The sequence below is a fragment of the Rhinolophus sinicus genome, chromosome 1 (assembly GCF_057876585.1).
Source record: "Rhinolophus sinicus isolate RSI-liver-muscle chromosome 1, RSI-T2T, whole genome shotgun sequence".
Taxonomy (NCBI): Eukaryota; Metazoa; Chordata; class Mammalia; order Chiroptera; family Rhinolophidae; genus Rhinolophus; species Rhinolophus sinicus.
Window position 1 is genome coordinate 135,874,824 of NC_142501.1, and position 17,285 is coordinate 135,892,108.

General features: G+C 36.4%; 1 protein-coding gene across 3 annotated transcripts in view; it reads left to right on the plus strand.

Annotated features, from left to right (window-relative positions):
* The window catches only part of CORIN (corin, serine peptidase), a 199,978-nt gene that overhangs the window by 33,648 nt on the left and 149,045 nt on the right, over positions 1 to 17,285 (plus strand). For all 3 annotated transcript variants that reach the window (XM_019741053.3, XM_074324644.2, XM_019741052.3), the window contains 2 exons: positions 7,072 to 7,216; positions 13,350 to 13,550. In XM_019741053.3, the coding sequence (XP_019596612.2) occupies positions 7,072 to 7,216; positions 13,350 to 13,550 (346 nt within the window). The remainder of the gene's footprint in view (positions 1 to 7,071; positions 7,217 to 13,349; positions 13,551 to 17,285) is intronic.

Consider the following 17,285-nt stretch of genomic DNA (forward strand, 5'->3'; position numbering starts at 1 on the left):
TATATTTAGTAATTTATAATTGAAAACTGCTAAGTTGTTATTTACTAAGTTGTAAATTTTTTCTTCTGAATTTACCTGATTGGAGACATAAAAGACAGCAAACTTCTGATTAGTAGGAGATAAGCTACTGCGGCCACTCTGAGTTGCTTTAATTCTGGTCAAAAGTAAACAAACTTGATGGTTACATTACTTAGTATGAAAAGCCTAGATGTAGGGTGTTTAAAGAGAACTTTTAATGCTTTTTTCCTCTCTTCCATCAAAAGTAAGTATATCAAAAGTCCAAAACTTTTCCTGAGAAATTTTGCAGGCCTTTAACTTTGAGACAATTATTTACTTGAGATGATGTATATTTATTCTGATTTTATGTAAGAGGCCTAAAGGATAAAAATAATGTTCTGGGCACATGGTATAACTATTCATTGAATGAATTAAAAACTGATCTTTACATCCTGAGATTACAGTTTAGTAACTTTACTATGTACATACATGACGTAGATCAAAAGTAGGAAATGATAAATGCCATAGTTCAGTTAAAATTGTTGCAGCTGCAAATGATAGAATATTCAGGTTTACAGTGATTTCACAAGAAATAATTCATTCGATTCTCTTGTAAATATAGTCTGAAAATAAGCAGTTCAGGACTGATCGGGCAGCTTCACAATCCATCAGAGACCCAGGTTCCCTCTTTCTTGCTACTCAGCCATCTTCTGCATGTGGCTTTCATTTCTGGGTCTAAGACGGTCGCTTGAGTTCCAGCTATTACATCCATATTCAGCCAGCAGGAAAGAGGAAGGACAATACCTCTCTTTTGGAGAAAACTTCCTGGAAGTCACATTTACCACTTCCAATTTTATCCCATGGTCAAGAACTCAGGTTATGGTCTCATACAGCTATAAGAGAGACAGGGAAATGCGATCTTTATTCTAAGTGGTTGTTAAATTTTGTCCCAGCCAAAATTTAGGGTTCTGTTTCTACGATCAAAGGAAAGAATAGATGGTGGGAGTCAATTCATCTCTACCACATACCAAAAATTCAGATGAGGCAGAGAGAGATTACTTCTGTGGTAATCGAGGAAGTCTTTCTGAATGAGGAGTTACTTATTTAAGGATTTGGACTTATGCAGATGGATATGAGAGAAACAAATCGTCTAGAACCATGATTCCCTAACTATGTGCTGAACACCCCTAGACGCTGCAGTGACTCAAAAAGTTTTGTTGATTATTTTCAATCTTTGAGAGAAATCCAACAATACTAAACATTTCTTGGTTACTAAATGAAATACTAACTTGAGGTAGTTCACAGTTTCAACATTAGATTGTGCTATACTCCTTTTGATATCATCATATCTTTATGAAGCTGGGTTCTTGGTGCTTGCTGTGTAAAAACTTGTACCTTGCAAAAATTCATATGGAACAGGAAATGAATGGTGGCAATTTCCAATCTGATTCCACAGTTTGAGGTGATGTGCAGTGCCTAACATACCATTAGTAAGTAATTGTGGTTAAGAATAACATGAACATTTATTTATTTATTTATTTATTTCAGGTGTACAAGACAACATAATGATTAGACATTTACACACCTCACAAAGTGATTACCCCAACTAGTCTACTACGCATCTGCCACCATGCATAGCTATTACAATACCATTGACTGTACTTTGGTATCTTTATATCCTGTGATATATATATATATATATATATATATATATATATATATATATATAACCATATATCTATCTATCTATCTATCTATATACATATAGATAGATAGATAGATAGATAGATAGATAGATAGATAGATAGATAGATATGGTTATAGTCGACATTCAATATTATTTTACATTAGTTTCAGGTATACAGCGTAGTGGTTAGGCATTTATATTTCATGAAGTGATCCCTCGATAAGTCTAGTACCCATCTGATGCCATACATAGTTTTTACAGAATTATTGGCTATATTCCCCATACCTTATTTCACATCCCTGTGACTATTTTGTGACTACCAATCTGTACTTCCTAATCCTTTCACCTTTGTCACCCATTCCTCCAACCTCCCTCCTGTCTATCAACCATCAGTTTGTTCTCTGAATCTATGAGTCTGTTTCTGTTTTGTTTGTTCATTTATTCTGTTCTTTAGATTCCACATATGAGTGAGATCATATGGTATTTGTCTTTCTCAGTTGACTTATTTCACTTAGTATAATATCCTCTAAGTCCATCCATGTTGTTCCAGATGTTAAGATTTCATTCTTTTTATGGCAGAGTAATACTCCATTGCATAAATGTACCACAATTTCTTTATCCAATATTCTATTGATGGGCATTTCAGTTGTTTCCATATCTTGGCTATTGTGAATAATGCTGCAATGAACATAGGGGTGCATATGTTTTTCCGAATTAGTGTTTTGAGTTTCTTCAGATAAATACTTAGGAATGGAATTGCTGGGTCATAAGGTAGTTCTATTTTTAAATTTTTGAGGAACCTCCATACTGTTTTCCATAGGGGCTGCATCAATTTGCAATCCCACCAACACTGCACGAGGGTTCCCTTTACTCCACATCCTCACCACACTTGTTGTTTGTTGATTTATTGATGATGGCTATTCTGACAGGAGTGAGATGGTATCTCATTGTGGTTTTTATCTACATTTCTCTGATAATTAGAATGTGCATCTTTTCATACATCTATTGACCATCTGTATGTCCTCTTTGGAGAAATGTCTCTTCAGGTCCTCTGCACATTTTTCATCAGATTGTTGGTTTTTTTGTTGTATGAGTTCTTTATAAATTTATAAATTTTGGATATCAATCCTTTATCAGATGTATCATTGGCAAATATGTTCTTCTATTCAGTAGGCTGTCTTTTCGTTTTGGTTGATGGTTTCTTTTGCTGTGCAAAAACGTATTAGTTTCATGTAGTCTCATTTGTTTATTTTCTTTTGTTTCCCTTGCACGAGTCAATAATATGGTAATAATTATGTATAGTGTAAGGTGAATACTAGGCTAGTCTGGGGGTGGTCACTTGTAAAATTATAATCAGTATCTAACCACTATGCTGTACACCTGAAATTAATATAAAATAATTAACAGTTTTTCAACTATTATTGAAAAATTTAAAAAGTGGGGGAAAAGGTGAAGGGGAATATGAGGTTAAAATTTCCAGGTATAAAACAAATAAGTCACGGGGAAGTAAAGTACAGCATAGGGAATATAGTCAACAATATTGTAATAACTATGTATAGTGCCAGGTGGGTACTAGACTTATCGGGATGATCATTTTGTAAATTATATAAATGTCTAATCACTATGTTGTATACTTGAGAATAATATAATATTACATGAGAAGTGAAATTGAAAAAAATTTTAAATTATTTTACAAATTTTTTCTGTAATAAAATCTACCACAATTTACTTTTTGAAACATAAAATTTTCTGACTTCAAAGTTTGTAATAGGAAACATGAGTATAGAATTGTACTAATAGTCTTAGTAAAAACACAGTTTATTAATTTTAGTATATTTTCCCTAAAAAGGGAAATATTTTTACTTTTTTACCAAATATGTTTTCTCTTCCAAGTGTTTTTGGATGATTCAGTCAACGACTTTGGGAAGCATACATCATTTAAGAAAGAAGCAGTTATTTGCATTAATTATGTACAGAGAAAATGTTGTTCATTCATTTATTCATTCATTCATTTATTCAACAAGTATTAATCTATTCCTGACTATGTTCATGCTGTTCTAGATGCTGGGCATTCACTGATGAGAAAAGGGTGATAGTTACATGCATATAGAGAGATTACAGCTGAGTTAGTATAAATTTGTACTTTCTCACTGTGTAATCTTATGAGTATTTGTTGGTTCCTCTAGTTTATAATGCATGTTGCAGTACTGTCTCAGTTTGAATATCCCTGAAACTTGTGCTTTCCTTTATTCTTCTAATGTAGCACGTATAGTCTTGATGTTTTTTTCCTATTTTGAAGATTATTTTTATTTTTGCACCTTTGTGGAGTAACCGTGTATTACAGCAACAATTAGACAGTTCTAACTGCCTGCTAGTTGCCACCACCTATAAAGTTTTATCAGGTTTCACTAAGAAGAGATAAAAATCTGATTTTCTTCAAAGAATTTATACTTTAATTTGGTTATCATATTACATTCCTAGATTACAAGATACCCATATATGTGGGTATACATTGATACTGTACATCTGGGGTTGTCAAACTTCTTCTATAAAGGGCCAAATAGTAAATATTTCAGTCTGTGTTGGCCATATGGCTGTGTTGCAGCCACTCAGTGCTGTTGTTGTAGCAGAAAAGCAGCGATAGCAGTATATAAATGAATCAACGTGGATCTCTGCCAATAAAACCTTATGTACTAAAACAGGAGTGGGCTGGCTTTGGCCCATGGACTGTAGTTTGCGGACCCTTGCTCTCTATATTTAAAATGTAAAATTTATTATGTGGGAGGGTCCAACTAATTATTTTTTAAAAGTTCTTACATAACCCAACAATAAGTGTGAAGAGCAAGTATGTACAGTGCCCGGCCACTCATCCCCACTCTGAATGAGGGGAGATGTGAGAGGGGTAAGGCTGTTGTCCCTAAGAAGGCACTGGGTTCCATTTGGGCTGAACTTCTGCTTTGTTGTAGCCTGGTTGTTAGCAACTATTTTTATCTCTTAGAATTCTCTGGGTTAACCTGCCGAGAGATACACCCAATATGCCCAGTCAGAGGTTTCTGGTTCTTTGGCTCTTGGATAAGTCCTGGCCCTGACCTCAGGAGTGACAGTTCCATCTGAAGGATCCCTGGGCAGGGATCCCCTTGTTCTCAAGCAGCTTCTGCCATTGCAGCTGTGGAAGTTTCCCTAAGAATATACTATGTGTTGATAAAGTCAAATGCTGCAGGAAGGTAGAACAAAGTAAAGACTAATGTGCCTGAAACACCCACTATAGTCTCCTTGACCCTTGAAATCTTCATAAAAGGGACGCAAAACCCTGTACATCCCTGTGGAAGTCCAGAGACCTCCCCAAATCTCTGCTAACCCACTGGACACATGGTTCTCATGATGAGCTTTTGTTTCAGGCTCTGAATCCCCTGAATGAGTTCAATTTGAGGATCATTTTGCATGTTGCCTTTTCTCATCACCCAGTGATACACAGCCTCTTTCTCACTCTGGCTATAGTGTGAAGAACAATTTAGGGAGTGCGAGAATGATTATAGGTAAACCGTACAGGAAGAGGCATTTGCAGTATTCCAGGTAAGACATGTGGTAGTTTTTACTAGAATATAAAAACTTAGAGGCTGGAAATTTTTCCTTTGCACAGTGATATTTCCCAAGTGCCCAAACAGTGCCTGACACACAAGTGCTCAGTTAACTTTTCCTGAGATCGGGAACCCTGGAAGAATACCAGATATTGGGGTGAAGATGATTTATTTGGTTTCAGACCTGTTGGGTGTGAAGCATCTTTTGCAATGTCTACTGAGGAGATGTCAAATGTCCAGTTGGATACAAAGGCGTGGAGCTCGGAGGAAAGGTCTATGCTTGCTATTTAAAGATATGTCACATGTGTAGAGCTGTCAATTGATGCCATTTGTGTGGGTGACATTGCCTGGAGAGAGTGAATGTGAAGCAAGAGTTTACAGAAAAAAAAGGAATGACCAGAGAAGTAGGAGAATGAGAAGTCAGAGGAAGAAAGTGCTTGAAGAAGATGGGAATGGCTAAGAATTCAATCTGTCAGATGATACTGAGATGTCATTACAAGGGTGATTGAAAAATGTCATTTTCATATGGAGGTCATTGGGAACCCTAGCAAGAGCTGTTTTGGTGCAGTGATAGAAGTGGGTGCCAAGTTGTAGTGGCCACAAGAGTATAAACAGTAAGTGAGGAAATCTGGACAATATATATTAACTCTTAGGGCATTTTGGATGAGAAAGGAGAGAGGGGACGGTGGCTGAAAAGGGATATAGGCTTGAAGATGGAAAAAAATGAACACACTAAAAGCCAATGGCAGTGATACAGGAGAAAGGGAGACGCTGTCAAGCACTAGTCATTTAAAATATATGTGATATAACTTGAAAGGAGGTTTGGGATTCAAGAGAGATTCAGGAGATAGTTAACACAGAGGTCATCGTTCAAGCTCTGAAACTGTCAGAGGAGAAAACACAAGGAGAGTCAGAAGTCCCAGACAGAACCTTGAGAATTATCTTCATTAAGGGAATCAGAGTTGCTGTTAGTGAGTTACTCAGACCACTTTTAATTCCAGCTTAAACTTCTGTTGAAAAAGTCGCTGCCCAAAGATAGCCATTTGCGGTAAATGAATTTCCAGACATCATTTCTGGCAAGATACTGAACTAAGCAAAATTTAAAGTATTTGAAGACAAGAACTTTATCTGAGCCATCACTCTGGCACCTCATCATCCTTTTACAAATGGACGGGCTGCAGGGGCCGTGTGGGCAGCGGAGAAAGTCCTGAGAGAGTGTCAGTGTTTTAACTGGCTAACCGGACAGGCTCTCTTTCATTGTTCAACTTGTCACTACATACCTGGTCAGTAACATTCAACCTTGCTGAGTTATTCATGGCTGGAAACTTATTTTATCCAGATTCATGCAGATTTGGGTTAGGACTAATGAGACCAACAACAATGAAGTCTGGAGAATGTCTTGTCTACACCTACTCACCAATATCTTATCACTGTACTAGGTAGTCTTTGCTTATAGCTCTGGGCCAAGCTGAGTTCTTGCCGTGGTAATTTATAGCCCTTGGAAATAATACCATATTGGCAAATACATTTCAAAAAGTCAAGATGAGGTATCATTAAAAGTTTACGTACTCCTGAAAAGCATTTCATGAATAGATGATTTGCTCTGCCCTGAATGGTTGTACCGTTATTTGTTCATTTATTTGCGTGAGTTTGGTGACTGACCTCATTTCATGCTCTGAAGTACACACAGTAAAATCTCACAGGAATTGCTGCTGCTCTGAATGGGTAGCTATACTCTACCATTTCATATCATGTATTGAGTGGCTTTGTAATAGTCAAGCCGTGTTTCGTATTTCTCTTTTGCTTTAGGTCTTGGTAGCTGATGAAGATAACATGGGTGATGGCTGCTCTCAGAAGCTGACGACTGCTAACATTCTCCGTTTCCTGTTGCTGGTTCTGATTCCCTGTATCTGTGCTCTGATTGTCCTACTAGTGATCCTCCTCTCCTTTGTGGGTGAGTGTTGCCATCACAAAGGAAAAATGAAATCAATATTAAAATCAGCATGATTTACAAGAGTGATTTCGACTTAGTACTCATTCAACCTAAAATATCCACTCAATAAAGGGTTATCTGGCGACTATCTTATGCAGTCTGCAGTTTCAGCCACTATAATCACTGTCCTAGTTAGTATTATTAATATGAATTAATTCAAAACATTTCAGGAGTGATTATTAGGTAGCAGGAACTTTGAAAGTCGCTGAGAACTCAAGGATGGTTAAATTAGTCCTTCTTTCTCAGGAACTCACAGTTGAGAGGAAGAAACGATTAGCAGACAAGGCAATATACCTAATGACAGAGGTATATACAAAGTGCATTGGGGGCGGTCACAGAAAGCTTCATGGAGCATTAACGTTTTAGCCTTTGGAACAAAGTTAGTAGAAATTCTGGTTAGAAGGCAGTAGTACACAGGTCACATTTGGCTAAGAAAATAGCAAGTGCAAAAGTATGATCCCGTGAAAGATGGAGGTGGACTGGGAAACTCGGTGAAATTTTGGCCCTGGTAAGAAAATGCAGCTAAATTGATAGATTCAGCGCAAGTGACAGAATCTTGCATGTTGTCTTAAGGAATTTGGGCTTTATCATCTAGGTCATTGGTTTTCAAACTCTGTTTCATGGAACCAAGGTTCTGAGGAGGAATCTCAAGGATTACATAATTGTTTGCTTTGACTTTCTATTTAAAAAAAATAGATTTTAAATGCACACTCAAACCAAATATTACATGCAAATTATTAACCAAGCAGAGATCAGCAGCCAAATAATTTGTGCTGAATTCATTCATATTTATTTGGATCATGTGATATCTCTTTAAATAAACAATATCCTACGTTTAAAAAGTGAGTTGTGGGGGGAAAAAAACTCAAAATATTGCCATTTTTGTAGCTACCCATTGCTATGAGTCAGAATGTTTTTTGAATATGTGCAAATAAAATAGAGAAATAAATAGCAAGGTGATGTAGATCTAATTACATTAACAATGGTTTTGAATTTTTTTAAATTTAAGTTTATTGGGGTGACAATGGTTAGTAAAGTTACATAGGTTTCAGATGTACAATTCTGTAATACATCATGTATATATCGCATTGTGTGTTCACCACCCAGAGTCAGTTCTCCTCCCATCACCATATATTTGATCACCCTTACCCTCATCCACCCCCCCCACCCCCCTTACCCTCTGGTAACCACTAAACTACTGTCTGTGGAGTTTGGATTTTTTATGTCACCAAAACTACCTATTACTTTCTTATTGATTGGTTCATAATAAGTTATACATTTAGAATTTATAAAATAAATTAATTTCAAAATATAGCTCATGTCTATTTTGTAGCTATAGGATCTTCTGTTTATTTGAAAATAATATTTATCTGCTACAAAAATACTTGAAAACCATTATGATGGGTGATGGTTTACCATTGACTGATGTTTTTAAGTAGGGAGAAATCTGATCATGTTTACATTTGCAAAGAACAACAGACGTGATTACACTTCAGAGGACTGGAGGCAGAAAGAAGTGAAGACAGGGAGACCAATTTGGAACTCTGGTGATGGTCTAAGTAAGAGATGATAAAGGTTGAAATTAAGGCACTTGGTGCATTAAAATCAACAGAAATCCAGACCGACTAGATTTTGATATAAAGGAGAAGTAGGAGTCAAGGTTGACTCCTGGGTTTCTGGCTTGGGCAACCAGCTTGATTTTTGTTAATATAGGAAGTACAGGTGGAAGAATAGGCTGCAGGTAGGTGGAGGGAAGGTTGGAAGTTTAGTTTGGACATGTTAAGTTGGAAATTCTTGTGGGAGAACCAGAAAGCTTTCTCCCAATTGTTTCCTCTATTCCCATTGCTTTTGCCTTGGCTCAGACCTTGCTGTTCTCTCCCTTGGACTATTGCAGTGACCTCTAACTATCCTCTAGACTTGACCTCTTTCAAGCATCACCCTGCTGCCAGAATGATCAATCTAATGTTCCACCCTATTTAAGATCCTTCGAAAGTTCTCCATCACAATACGATCAATTCCAAACCTTAACAGGAACTACCCTTCACAGACTGGCTTGACTCCCTCTTCCTCTTCTCTGGCCAATCCCCTGTGTGCTAGCCATGCTTAATTACTTGCTGCTAGGCTTCTGCATATCTGTCCCACTCTACTCTATCTAGAAAGCTCTCCATTCCCTCTTACCACACCACCCTGATCCCCACAAATGCTTTGCTCAAAACCAGAAAATCCCTAATAATCTTTTAAGATTCATATCGAGGGTCATTCTCCCCTAAGAAACCTTTCCTGACTTTCTCAAATGGAATGACAGTCAATTCTCAAAGCACTTGTAGCTTGGTCTATATTTTTTAGACTACATGGCTTTCTCCCTCAATTAATCTATAAATCTATTATCTTGATGATAAGAATCTCTTACTAGATTTTGTGTTCTCAGCAGAGAGTAAATACAAAGTTCCTGGCTCATAAAAATGCAAAGTAAACATGTTACCACATGGCTAGAGATATAAAGATAGGAATTAACTTCAAACTCACATCATAGGAAGGTATTTTTTTTTTTTTTTGCATGCATATGATAGTTGATTTTTTTTAACTTGTGTACCTTGTCCAAAGTGAGAAGTGTTTGTGGGTGTATGTGCATGTATATCTGTCAGGTCCCAACTCAATTCTTGGGTAAGTTCAATAACTCTTATAAACTTCAGTTTCCCTCTCTGAAACTCCACAAAAAAGGGTTAATTTAGATAGCATCCGTTTCCTAAGATTGTCAGAAGGCTAACTTAGTAGCTTCTTAGAGTGAGGATATTTAGTAAGGTGCCTATATTATTAGTTTCCTATTGCTGCTGTAATCACAAACTCGGTAGCTTAAAACAACACAAATTTATTACCTTAGAATTATGGAGGTCAGAATTCCAAAATAGTTCTCACTGGGCTAAAATTAAGGTTTTGATAGATCTGTATTCCTTCTGGGGACTCTAGGAGACACTCTGTTTATCTTTTCCAGTTTCTAGAGGCTTCTTGCCTTCTTGACTTGTGGCTCCTTTCCATTTTCAACTGAGCAATGGCCCATTGAGTCTTTCTCACACTGCATGTCTGGCACATAGTTTCTCACCTCCCTCTTCTGCTTATGAGGATCCTGTGGCTACCTTGGGCTCACCTGATAATCCAGGATAAGTTTCCCATCTCAAATTCCTTAGCTTGTGTGTGCAACATCCCTTTTGCTGTGTAAGGTAACATAATCACAGGTTCTGGGACTTAGGATGTCGACATCTCTGGGGTAGCATTATTTAGCCAACCATAGCGCTCTATCTATTCGTTGTAGGTGATGGATAAAATTGTGCTATTATTATTGGAATTATAGATTATTTCTTAAACATTGTTAGAGCTGTGTTATAGAGCTGAAACACTTTTGAGCCATACTATCTTGATACAATGCTGTCTTCTATTAATAATTTACCTTGAAAGAGCCAAAGTTATTTCACTCCAAACATGGGTTGTGATTCACTTTTGAAAATTTCCTTAGCCATTTTGTTATGTTGGGATACACTTATAATAAAAGGAAATTGGAACTTATTTAAAAGTACCTTAGTAGCCCAAAGGAAGACAGTTTTACTTTCATTACTATCATTGTTTAGTCATGACTAATAGTTACTTAGAACTTACTGTGTGACAGAACTGTTTCAAGTGTTTATATGCGTATTGACCAATGTGACTCGAGCAGCCGGATGAGAGAGGTACTTTTATTTTCCTTATTTTATGGCAGTTGAGAGTTTGCCCAAAGTTTCAGGATAGTAAGTGTTAGAGATGGGATTTAAACCCAGGTGGTCAGGCTGTAGAACCTGTACTTTTAACCGCACTATAAAAATAGGAATGTGGAAAAGGATGGGGCAGCACTGAAGAATGAACACTCTATTTTAGGCTAATAACTCAGCATTTTTATAGCTCATCATGGTTTGAGAGCATTTAGTCTTATTGAGTTCTTATTTTTGTGCTTTTTTTAAAAAAAAAAAGCATCATAGATGACCAACTGTGAGTTAAGAGTTGGTCAGCTTCCAGAGATGCTTGAAAACAAATTGTCTAATGAATTCAGGCTTTTAAAGACATGTCCTTTAGGCTTATTCTCTTTCTCTCTCTCTGTTGGCCTGTCTGTCTGCCTCAAAAATATACTTTTAGGAACATTAGTTACAGCAACTATCATATATCATATGTTCTTTCTCTCTAGTCTGCCAACCTGCTTTATATGTAGAGTTTAAGAGCGAGAAAGCTGCTTTTTTTAAAGTTGTTGTCTCAGTGTTTTTAAGAAATAAGTATTTCAAAGGACTTCTTAGAGTAAAGAGATGTTATTAACACTTTCACCACTGTGGTTAAGTGGAAAAGATAAAGGAAAGATTATTAATAAGGTTAATCATTACAAAATACATTAATACATAACTGTTGGATATTTTACATGGTAAGGATCTGCTTTTAAGTGAACTGCTCGGGATGTCGCTATGAGTGATTGGCACTGCTACAAGTCTGTTGACAGAGCTGCTTGCTGATTCACAGGGTGTGCACGATAAGTTAAATCAACTTTATGGGCCTTATATATTCATGAGAGCCATTGGTGGAAACAACACGTTATGTGCAATATCTCTTTACGCCAAAACAAGTGAAGAGAGAGACCAATTAACAAGTGGATAAAAACAAAATTATATCTAATCGACTCGTAAAATTTTCTGTATGAGTGAAAAGCATATTCCATAGTAATCAAGTCTATCACATATTTATTTTGATCCAGGATAAATTCTAAATCATTTTGAAAGTGAAAAACCATCAAATTACGTCTTTTATTCCACCTACTGCACTTGGTATTTACACATAAACTGTCTGTCAACACAGACAATTTGCAGAATGTGTTACCTGCACCACATGGTCACGATTTTGCTTTTATGCTCCAACGTTTTATTTAGAATCCTTTGGCAGATGAAACTGTTGACCTTAGTTAGCTAGAAAACAGCTGCTTTTCTATTTTGATTTGTAGTTAATGTTTTCCAAGTGTCAAACACGTGTAGAGAAATTTTTTCCATGACTGATATTAAACATTTTATTTATATTTCTTTTATTTTTAATGGTGCATGGACTGCTTGGAAAAGTGAGAACCAATTAGAGCATTCACTGTAAAATTTTTTTTAAAATCTCCCTTGGGTATTTCTATAATAGATCAATATCACATTCATTTATTTTTGTAGCATACTCAACTATAGTGGTATATTCTGGAAACAGTCTGTCGTCTATTTTGACTGAGTTAAAAATACATTATTGCTTTCAAAGTTTTAAAAAGTTTCTGCCTAAAGTCAAAGCTAGGTGATTCCCAATAGTCAGATTTGATACTTATTTTGTTAATGAATGAATACCTTGAGAAAGGGACCTGTTGAGAATCTTAGTTTAATGACTATTTCTTATTTCTTGTAATTATATTTTATACCTTCTAGGTAAAGATGAGGATAAGTTAGTTTCTACTTTCAGTTTTGCTGGAATTAGAGTTTCATTTTATTTTTTATTTTTTTGGTTTCTATGATACAAGTATTGGTAAGTATACGAGCCCTATTATTTTTATTTTTCTGTTATGCATAGTTCACTGATATATAGGGCAAAATGTGAAGAAAGCTGAGGCTAGTGAGGCACTATTGTGCACTTTTAGAGGCAGATACAGAGGTATGAGAGCAGGTGTTATTAGTACTGAAATGGCATAAAAGGATGGGTGAAATTGAGAAACAGAAAGCAAACACTGTAAGATTCACCATGTTTTATTTCTCTGTGGTGAGTCTCAGGTGAGGTGGAATTACCCTAAATTCTTTGAGCACCAAGACCCTAGCTAGGAGACTCAGTTTTTAAACCTGAAGCATTTGAGAAAGACATAGTTTCTTCACAGGGTTATGTGATTTGCTGTAGAAGAGAAACTCTGATTTGTCCCAAAGAAGTTAGCTAGCCATCATCTTTCTCTTTGTGTTTGCCTGGATAGAATGAAACATGGGAAAATAGCTCTAGAGTTTTTCTTAATATGTTTTTAAAAATAAATACTTCTAGTAATGTTTTAAAATATTTATTTATTTTTTTGGTCTTTCAGGAACATTAAAAGAAGCCTATTTTAAATCAAATGGGAGCGAACCCGTGGCCACTGATGGTGAAGTTCAAGTGCCTGATGTTATTCTTATCAATACAATTTATAACGAGAGCACCGTGACATCTACTATACAACCCAACCAACACATTCCAGCTTGGACCACAAATGCTTCTTTCCTGGGGGACCAAAATCACAGGAACACAAGTAAGTCTGAAGGTGCTGAATGCATGTGCCCTTTAATGTGTTTGGAACCCACAGATAGATTTTTAAGTATGGCAACGGATTATCTCACTTCACAGTCAGTTACTGGTCACACAGGCAAAGACAGCTCCACTCTCTTATCAGGTAAGCGGGGCAGCGTGTCCTATTCTTAAACATGAAATGCCATCAGCTCAGCCATCCAGATAGGGACATAAGTAATGAAAATGTATCAATGTCATTCAACATTTCTGAGGCATAAAAATGTATGCTGTTTGCCCCAATATAATGGTATTCATTTTGGTGGTTCACTTCTGAAAATCTGTGCTTCTGTTTTGAAGTTTTATGTTTCTTATTTTGCAATGGTTAAATTAATAAGTGAAGTTACTTAGTTATCCATGCCTTGTAGGAGGGATCCCACTCTATAATTGAATGCCGAGTGATTTAATAGGAGCTATTCCCCCATTTTGCTTTTGATGTGTCCATGTGTTCTTTTTCCCCTCCTCTTTTATTGGCTGTGCAATTTATTTTACGTGTTGGTGACTGACAAATAATCACAGCTTGAGGAAAACGGCATGTGCAAAACTTCTGTCTGAGCACACATGGAGGGATTTGTCAGTGATTCCAGTAAAAGAGCTGGGAGAGAAAGAGGAGACAGAAAGTGTGGAGATGGGGTCAGTTAGATGGTGGCAGACCACATGCTCTGCAATGTGACTCTATTCTTCAATACCTCAGATTTTTAAGTGAAGTTACTAAGCTTCCAGAGTGTTGATGGGAGTGGATTTTGTGGAAAGTGCCGAAGAACTTCAGCTCCGATCCGGTCAGCACTGATAAAACATAATCAGAGCACTGTCACTGTAAGAACTTTCTCTGCAGTTGTCTTGATTCTTATTTTCTACTCCCTAAAACAAAGTGATGTCATTGAAAATTACACAAAGCCCAGCCATCCATGATCATTTTCTTGTTTGTTCTTCCCTCTTTCGTGAAATCCCACACAGGGAAGGAAATCACATCTGAGGTCTAGGACAGAGTATTTGTTTTCATTCTGAGCCAGGAAGGGAAGGATTAAGCCGACTCTTAGCTATCACAATATATGTTTGCCATTGGCTGAAGAAAAGCAGGATTATTCTATTTCTCTAGCCCCAAAGAGACAGACTATTTGAATTCCATCGTTTCATAGTGCACCTACATGTTTTAACTGTTTCTTATGCTTGGTGTTCACCAGTGATTCATACGGATTTGTGTTCTTTACCTGAGAGTGATACTGCAAACCTGACTTGTGCCAAGTAAAATTTATTTTCCTCATGAGTTTAATTTTGAGGTTTTTAATATGTTGGTCATGTCTTAAGCACTTCATTATTCTTAAGGACAGTATTTTTCCATCAGAAGTGCAAAAGTAGTTTAAGTAAAAACTCAGTCCAGTTAATGTGGTTGCAATTACAGCCATTGTTTTCTTTTACTAAGTGGATTTGTCTCGATTTTGAAAGTTCCATTATTTGTTAAGATTTGAGTAGAGGTGACAAACACATACCCTGAAGAGTAAAGAAACATATGGTACTTGTTGCTCCGTTTGGAAATTTGGTGGAAGTCTGTTTGACTCATTTTCTCTTCCTATGGCTGGAACATTGCTTGAGAATATGAATGTAATTTGACATGTAAAGGAAATCCAGGTGAAATTAGAATGATTAAATGGAGAAAGGCTGAAAGCTTCGAATATGTGTCATTTTATGTTGGTAATGTACCCGACAGCATTAAGCTTTACTGTTTGACCACGTAGATCCTCAACAGACTGTCTATATTAACTGAAATTGTTTATTGCAAGGGATTAGATCATTTTTGTACATTTCAGTAATATTGCTGAAATGAACTATAAATGAACTATAGCCTGTGATTATAGAGCTTTTGGTAGTTTTCAGGGCATGTTTGAATATTTTCTGCATGGTTCTTACAATTAACTGATGAGATACGCAGGAAAGGTAATATACACCACTTTTCAAGGTATGAAATTGAGGCCTAGGGAAATTAAGTTGGCATATTCAATATCACTTGTCTAGTAATTGGTAGACATGAAATTGGGATTTTGATCTTGGCACTCCTAGACCCGTGCTCTTTCAAGTATTTCATGCTTCCTCATTTAATTTTATTGCTTTGTCTGCAGAAGTAAAGCCTTACTTCTGGAGCAAATTTTAAGCTCCATGACAGTAGAAGAGGAGTCTGGTTTGTTTTTGTTTTGTTTTTGTTTTGTTCTTGCTGCTGTATATTCTGTGATCAATAAATAATTATTGAATGAATAAATAAATGAACTATAGTCATTTCAAAATGACTTCTGGATTTGATATTTATTTGTTTATTTATTTAATTTAATGACTTGTATTTGTACTAATACCCAGCAGAGAATTTACTTTATTTCTCTTTTTCAATTGTTCTCTAATGAAAATGTCATTTTAAATTCCCGGCATATGTAAAGGCTATTTAAATCCACTTCAATCCAAAACTACAGTAGCCAGACATTCTGTTCTACCCAAATATCCTGGGTAGGAAACCAAGGGGAGAGCTCCTGGCAAAAAGTACTAGGAAATAGCCTTTCCTTAAGACATTTCCTCCTGGGGGTTCTTAATATCATGCCAAAGCATAGAATACTGCAGTTTGTAAAGTTTTAAATAGAACCCCCCCCAACTCACACCTCCCCCACCATTATGCTGCATAGCAGAGCTGGGCTTTGTCAATGTGCAATAGGCTTTATGTGACATCTGATGCTTCTGGAGTTTCATAAGTTGCATTTTGAAAACCAGTTGTAATATGGAAAGGGAAAAAATCCATAGTTAGCTTTCATGCTATATTTCAGCAAGGGACTTTTCTAGGTTGCATTCTGTATTTGGATTTTTGTTTTCACTTTTTCTCCTGATACATTTTGTAAACATTTAAACAGAAATATTTTCATGTTTTTTTAAGGAAAGAGAAAAACTCTTTGACCAGCCAACAGCGTTTGGGTTAAAAATAATGTGGCACACAATAGAATAACCTAGAAACTCTGATCAGGAATTAAAGTGACAAGAGAGTGGGTTAATGTGCTGAAAGCTTAAAATGTTCTGTTCTCTCAGTAGGCTCTTTGGTAACCAGCTCCTAAATCATCTACATCCGACGAGAACACTTCGTATCTCTCATTCGCTTTTTAAAAAAGAACTGCTTTTTGAGATAAAGTCAACATACCATGAAATTTACCCTTTTAGTATGGACAGTTCAGTATTTTAAAAACTTATTCACAGAGTTGTACAACCATCACCACTATCTAATTTTAGAACATTTTTCATCACTGCAGGAAGAAATGCCATATCCATTATTCCTCATTTTCCCATTCTCCCAGCCAGTAGATTACTGTCCAAAACAAATCTACTTTCTGTATCTATATTTCGCTTATTCTGAACATTTCATATTAAGAGCATCATACAATAAGCATATGGCTTTGTGACTGACCTCTCATCTCTTTCTTGGATATGGCACAGCCCCGAACATGAACCTGGCCTTCTAAGATCCCAAGACATATGTCAGGACTTGTCCAAGGCCGCTTTGGATACCTCATTCCCTAGTTTTTCCTTTTAAAGTTTTTGTTGGCCTCTTATTTCCAACAGGTATTCTTGCCTCTGGTAGTGGTGATGTTGCCACAGATTGTGCTCCAAAAAGGGCCCTGGAATAGAGCTGTTTGCATAGAGAAAGCTCTGAATCACATAAAATAAAGACAAG